The 7387-nt window shown below is 40.7% G+C and overlaps 1 protein-coding gene across 1 annotated transcript; it reads left to right on the top strand.

Annotated features, from left to right (window-relative positions):
• The first annotated feature begins 755 nt into the window (after positions 1–755).
• Positions 756–6567, top strand: LOC111562761 (complement C3-like). Its single transcript, XM_055013947.1, has 8 exons — positions 756–1272; positions 1391–1546; positions 2852–3053; positions 3283–3451; positions 3596–3655; positions 3936–4047; positions 5569–5659; positions 5881–6567. The coding sequence occupies exons 2-7, from the start codon at positions 1408–1410 to the stop codon at positions 5577–5579; spliced, it is 693 nt and encodes a 230-aa protein (XP_054869922.1). The 5' UTR covers positions 756–1272; positions 1391–1407; the 3' UTR covers positions 5580–5659; positions 5881–6567.
• Positions 6568–7387: the final 820 nt, after the last annotated feature.

Below are 7387 nucleotides of genomic sequence, written 5' to 3' on the forward strand. Positions count from 1 at the left end.
TCTTCCTTCACTGTTCACCAGTGTGCTGACATGACTCAGTTCTTCCTGTTCTTCTTCATCGTGGCTGGCAAACAGACTTTAGGTTCATTACCGCCACCTACTGGGCTGGAGTGTTCATCAGAGTTACTGGTGTGCCAGAAATTAGGGAACTCAGAAAGGTGCATATATATATATATATATATATATATATATATATATATATATATATATATATATATATATATATATGGCATGCCGTTTCGGAAATTATCTATGTATATAATCTATCTATATATATAATATATATAATCTAGAATTCTAAATATGTGGAATGAAACTGAATATATATAATGAAAGTCTGAATATATGGAATGAAAGTTTGAATATCTTGAATGAAACTCGGAATATATTGAATGAAAGTTTGAATATATACAGTATACTATAAACAGTAACAAGATCACACTGGTCATATATCTTTTGAGTATAGAGGCCTGTCTTTAAATCAGTGTCTGTTGATGTTAATGTGGAGTTTGCATGTTGTCTCTGTGTTTAACCAGATGCTGCAGCTCTCTCCCACACTGCAAAGACATGCAGGTCATGGTAACGGACCTCTCTTAATAGTCTGAATGCAACGTGAATGTGAACATGAATTGTTGTTTGTCTACTATATCAATGATGGGCAACCTGTGCAGGGTGAGCACCACCTCTCCTCCATTTTCAGCTGGGACAGGCTCCAGCCAGACACAGGCGTAAAAACTCAATTCTTCTTTAAAATGCACACTTTCATTTAAAGGTTGAATAAGGAAATGAGGTATTATCAGGTAAAATAATTGGAAAATATATTTTTTGTCATCTTTTTAAAAAAAAAAACAAAAAACTTTAAGCAAAGTTTACTTTAATTCAATGCAGCAACAAGTGTAATCTATAATTTCTCTATAATTACTCTGCTGACTGACTAGAGTCGATACAGAACAGGTGTTTGGAGTTCACTTTAAAAGGCATCATGAGAAACATAAAACATTACAAGCTGAGGCTGACATGCAAAAAGTAGGCTGAGGAGTAAATATATAAAAATCATGGGATTCACAACTTAGAACCAACTTGACGTGATGTCTAAAAGCTTTCCAGAGTTTATTCAAAGCCTCTTTTTGCTATCCGTGTCTCCAGGGTGGTCTCTGTGGTGACGACCCAGAGACAACTCTGACCGCCTTTGTCCACATCGGTCCCACATTTGTCCACAATGCGCTCAAGCAGGCAGGGCTCCACTGCAGCAGTCCAGGTGTAAATGTGGAGGTAATTATGGAAGTCAGCATTATTGTTAGTATAGCAGTTGTCTTTAGTCTTCTGTGCATTATTATTTTTCTAATGAGAAGTGATTGTATCAAAGCTATCATCTGCCCGTCTGCTGTAGGAAGCCATCCGTTCAACATGAGCCTACTTGAAGAGAGCTCTGACGAAGCCTGTGGGGAGAGGAGACCATACACGGTGGCCATCGCCTCTTATGCCCTGGCTTTGGACGGCTTGCCCACCACTCTTCATGAACTTTTACTCAGAGGTGCAGCTCCAGGTATGCCTTGTTTCATTTGTCCAAAAAAAAGGCACATACAACTCTCATCTGCTAGAACTTTGAGTTTTCACATTTTATTTTCTGGAGAGAACTAAATCCTTCCTCCAAAGTACTTAAAATGAAATTCATCTTTTCATCTGAGTCTTGGCAGAAATGGAATCTTGTGTTATTTTTCCCCAACATGTGAAACTATCCCTTCAAGTTGCTTCAATTTTTTATTCAGTGGTTTTTAAACTGCATTTTTTTCCCCCTGGTGCAATTAGTTTATTGAATTCAAATGTCAGATCTCACTATTGTTGAAGTCTGGTGCACAAGAATTAACAGAGGAATTTGATAAATTATTTCATAATGCATTTGCCGCTGCACAAGGTTCAGGGTTTGGATCAGGCAGGTTAGTGACAATTACTGATGCTGTCTCTTTCAGATGTGCACTCTGTCTGAACTAGCATCCTGCTCACTTTTCTGTAAAAGTCACAGTGGCTTAGTCGGGAGTACCAATGGCCCTTTAGCAGTTCCATGTCATCACTTCCAACGTGACACAAGTCAAAAGGCATTAACAAAAGAGCACGCACATGATGCATACTTTGTGTGAAGCTATGTAGGGAAGACTTTTCCACTATTCGGGGCCAATAATGCTCCAAAAATATTACAGAGAACACTAAAGACACAGTTTCCTTCCAAGGTGTCAAAAAGATGTTCTAGTTCATTTTGCTCTACAGTGTTATTGTTACAGTGTCATTAACCTGAAACTGAGGTTAATGGCACTTGCCAATAATAAATGTAATCTGGGTTTTGACAAAATATTAACACGAGCTGAAGTTTAGTTGGTTGCTTCCAGCTGTTTGTGGGAGTCTTTCCTATGAATTTATTAAAATTTTCTGCAACATAAGGAGTTTCTCCAAATCGAGAAAGCTGCACACATTAACGCATGAGGCACAACAGCAGCCACTTCATTAATTATACTTTTAATCATAAATTATCCTGACATGGAAACTGGTTGGATCAGGATCTAATGTAAGTCACACTGTGTATTTTTAGTTGGGGTTCAGCATATTCGGGAGAGAGTCACAGTTTAACAGACTGATGAAGCCAGCAATATTGATTCAAAGGTCATTTTGTTTCTTTTGGTGTTTTGTTCGAGGTTAACACAGTTGCTCCACATGAGAAAGTTCCTGGATATAAAGGGGTTTGCAAGGTCAAGACCTAAGGATAGTGACGTTTCAAGGTCTCAAAACAGATAATAACGGATAATAACCCCAACTAACGCACACAGCAAGTTCCTATAATTCTTTCTCACTCCTCTAGGTTTCAGCCACTGGCTTGACAGGGAAAACCACTTGTTCATGCTGGAGGCGACCGGCTATGCCCTGCTGGCTCTGGTCAAGTGGGGACGAATGGAGGAAGCTGCTGCACCCTTCAAATGGCTGAACAGCCAGAGAAGAAGAGAAGGAGGCTTCGGCTCCACTCAGGTACCAGCATTGAAATTCTGTCAGCTGAAAGACAGAGGGCGTAATTTATGTCCACCATAATTTACTTTACCAATGTTATTGTACGCAATATTAAATATATTTAAATATATCTAATATCGAAGCCCTGTGCCCGAGACGGTGGTCTCAGAACTCTCAATCAGGCTTGACTAGTCGCATTAATTCAAAGGCAATTAAGTCATTCGGGAAAGAAGATGTTTTTAAAATGTGTGAAATGAAACACGCTACTGTCTGTTTTTCCTCTCATAGCCCACCATGGTGGGTGGTGGTCTCTGCGTCAAGCACCTGGTCAGAGTACCTGATACACAAACCCCCTCCTGATGACCACAGTCTGGATGTAGACGTCAGGATAACAGGACACAAGGAAATCCGCTACCATTTTAACCCGAAGACAGCCTATGCTGCTCGTACCTCCAGGGTGAGAGACAGTCAAAGAATGTCCATTCAGATGAGTTACAGCTTACAGTTGAGTTTTAGAACACTGAACGGTGACTTTGGAGGGCATCAGTTCATGTGGTTTTTCCACATGCATTTCACAAACAATCTTCTTCTCTGTTCGCAGTTGCCCGCTAATCTTGATTTGGAAGTAGAGGCTCGAGGAAATGGACAAGGAATACTAGAGGTATTATCACGATACATAAGAATGGACTTGTAGAATGTTGTAGAATGACATGAATGGAGTCTGGGGTTACTAACCAAGACTGACCTCATTCGAGTCTCACTTTCATGGCGTGCTGAAACCGCAACAATCCATTCTAAATGTATTTCAGAAATATCACAAAGACCTTGCCGCTAAGGGCTTTGTTTATGAGTACAATACTTATACGCTACTGTCTGCTTTTCCTCTTATGTTTGTTTGTTGTTTTCTCCTCTGTGCCTCTTACACGTGGTTTTCTTTCCAGCACAGGGAAAGACAACCACGGGTTGTGACCTATTACAATCAGCTGCATGAGGTGGAAGAGAAAATGCCCTGCAAGCACTTTGATCTCAACGTCACTTTTGAAGGATCCAGCGGTAGATCAAATTCTCACACTATATCACATATTTTACACGACGTCCTTCAGACGGGTGACAAATTAAAGCAAATGCACTTTAACAAAAAAAAACAAAGCATTCTGACTGCTGACCTGAGTAAATTTAGTAAAATGAATTTATAAAACACTCGCGTACAATCTCTTAAAATACATACGTTTTGCATACATCACAATGCAAGGACTGTGTGTGCTCATCTTCAGGGACTTTTTGTTAGTATTATTTTTGTTAAGATCAAATGAATACATTATTGTTAAGATCAAAATAACACATTGGAGCATAATTACATCAAATACACTATTACATACGCTCTAGCCCACCATATAATATATACAGCTGTACATTAATTAATGCTTTGCTACTGTCCCGGACCAGAAAAGCCTCCAGCAGATGTAGAAAAGTCAGACAAGATCAAGTAGTTGTTGTTGTTATACGTGTACACGACTGTGCAAAATGTTAGATCGGCAGCAATATCGACTACCTTATTACAAATTGCAGGGCACAGTTTCACAGCTTTGGGTAGTTCAAAATATCTTGTGCCAGTTCCTCTGTGGACTGACACTCTGTACATTATCTGATAGGTACTTTATTCATTCCCTTAGGGAGATTCAAGGTATGCATGAGCTCACGTGTTACATAGAAGATAGAGGGCCACTGTGCAAATGAGCATGCAACAGACATCCCAAATCTGCCTAAAATGCTGGTATTTACAGAGGTGAGCTTAAAAAACTGTTAATATTTACAATAAAGTGCAAATTGGTGTTATTTGCAATAAAAATAGAGCATGATAAGAGTTCATAATACAATAAATATAGTATTTGAAGTACAAACGATGTCAGAGCTCTGTGGAAGAACATCTGTTGGTCTGCAGATGCAGGTACATCTGTTAGTCTGCTGCTGCAGGTAGTTCTTCATGGATTCTTGGTGTGCCTCAGTAAAGACTGATTCCTCTGGTTTTTCTTTCAGACTCATTTTAAAATGCTGCTGCTCACATGCTCAAAGACTTTAATCTGATCAATGACTGATTGTACATTATGCCTTTACACGAACAATGTGGGGGCTGCACAGTGGCGTAGTGGTTAGCACTTTCGCCTTGCAGCGAGAAGATCCCTGGTTCGCGTCCCGGCTTTCCCGGGATCTTTCTGCATGGAGTTTGCATGTTCTCCCTGTGCATGCGTGGGTTCTCTCCGGGTACTCCGGCTTCCTCCCACAGTCCAAAAATATGCTGAGGTTGATTGATTACTCTAAATTGCCCGTAGGTGTGAATGTGTGAGTGCTTGTTTGTCTATATATGTAGCCCTGCGACAGACTGGCGACCTGTCCAGGGTGTCCCCTGCCTTCGCCCGAGTCAGCTGGGATAGGCTCCAGCCCCCCCCCGCGACCCTAGTGAGGATTAAGCGGTGTACAGATAATGGATGGATGGATGAACAATGTGACAGCAGCTGATTATAGTCGTATAGTCATCGTGCCCTTTGTCAGTGCTGTTCTTTTTCTCATTCACAGCAGGGCTCTAGGACCCGGAGACGTCAGGATGGTGGTTCTTGATATCAGTCTACCAACTGGATTCACCCCAGAAAACTCTGACCTGGAGATGGTAATCACCTTCTAGTGCTAGTGCAGAAAAATCTGAAAGCTTGTGTCAATGGTGTATTTAAGTGTCTTTAAAATGAATGTAGTATTTTAAATCAAAGTTTGTAAAAAGTTTACTACATCATGATAATGACCTTCTAATGGATGAGACATGAATGATCGCATGTTTAGGACGGCGGCGTTGCTAACTAGCTAACAGCTGACTCTGTTTATGTGTGTGTCCAGCTGTCCAATTCAGTGCATCGTTACATCAGTAACTTCCAGATTGTAGACAACCTGAGTGACAGAGGCTCCCTGATCATTCACCTGTTCAAAGTAACATCACTGTATTTATAATTATTATTCTATATCATATCATTTTATGTTATTCATATGCTTTTCTTTTTTTTCCAAGAAGCAGGTTTCTCAATGCTCAGTAAATAAGTCTTTATGACGACAGTCAACAATCTGAGGCAGTTTTAGGCTATTACACAAAACCAGCTTATTGGTACCAAAGCCACGGTTCAGAACTCAGACTTGCTAAATCAGTGTTAGTGTAGTGCAGTGTAGGGCTGCAGCCAGAGTACTGACGATAGTTAGCAAGAGAGATCATATTTCTCCTATGCTGGTTTCTCTTCATTGGCTTCCTGTGAAATGTAGAATAGAATTCAAAATCCTTCTTCTGACATATAAAGCTCTTAACAACCAATCTCCATCATATCTTAAAGACCTACCTGATAATGGTACTATCATGTCTTTATCCTAGCAGAACTCTTCGCTCTCAGACTGCAGGCTTACTTGGAGAAGTGACCTGTAACTTCTCTCTAAAAGTAGAATGGGAGGCAGAGCCTTCAGTTATCAGCTCCTCTCCTGTGGAACCAGCTCCCAGTTTGGGTTCTGGAGGCGGACACCCTCTCTATTTTTAAGACCAGGCTTAAAACCTTCCTTTTTGAAAAATCTTATAGTTAGGACTGACTGGGGGACCCTGACGGGGTGAGCTGGTGTCTTCATTTGCACAACTGACTTCCCCTCTTGGACGTCCCTTAGTTCTGCCCCTAGTTCTGCTGCTACAGGCCTCGACTGCTGGGGAACCTCTCTGGATGCACTGAGCCCTTCTCTATCTAGCATTATATACAATGGTATACCATAAATATATGTTCCATTATTGCATTACACTCACTCTGTTTCTCCCTGTGTCCTTTCTCCGAGTGTCCCTGATCCCAGAGCTGGATGCTTCAGATCTGTTGTAGTTCTCCCACCAACTGGCCTAATCTCCATCTGTGGGATGCTGCTGCTGCTGACCTTCCTCCAGCCCACTGCTTCCAGCTGCCCATTTCCATCAATCTACTCTGCATCACCCTCACTATACTTGATTTGCTCGTCTACATATTTTTGAATTTACCACCAGCTATATATGTAGTATATTTAATGCCAGAGCCATACACCATAGCAGTAAACTATAATCAGTTTCCAGCCCAGAGGGATATATGCGCAGATTTTTTTAAATACCATGTAGAAGACTATATACAGGAAGATGAGGTATCAGTTCTTGCACATAGATATACAACAGTCCTTTATTACTCCCCAGGTCAGGGGAAATTTCCAGTGTTCGAGTAGTGGAGATTTTCTCAAAACAGGTGAGTCCTGTGAATATGACCAAAATATGAGATAAAACTACCAGAAACATGTACAAAATGACCAAAATATGATTGGTTGATAATGTATCAGTGTTGTTATTGATTATTGATCGGTT

The sequence above is a fragment of the Amphiprion ocellaris genome, chromosome 9 (assembly GCF_022539595.1).
Source record: "Amphiprion ocellaris isolate individual 3 ecotype Okinawa chromosome 9, ASM2253959v1, whole genome shotgun sequence".
In the NCBI taxonomy this organism is placed as follows: domain Eukaryota; kingdom Metazoa; phylum Chordata; class Actinopteri; family Pomacentridae; genus Amphiprion; species Amphiprion ocellaris.

Coding starts and splice junctions, on each gene's coding strand:
- LOC111562761 (XM_055013947.1), top strand. CDS start 1,408: ATGAGCCTACTTGAAGAGAGCTCTGACGAAGCCTGTGGGGAGAGGAGA. Junction 3,452..3,595: donor ATGCTGCTCGTACCTCCAGG/GTGAGAGACAGT, acceptor CTCTGTTCGCAG/TTGCCCGCTAATCTTGATTT. Junction 3,656..3,935: donor ATGGACAAGGAATACTAGAG/GTATTATCACGA, acceptor TTTTCTTTCCAG/CACAGGGAAAGACAACCACG.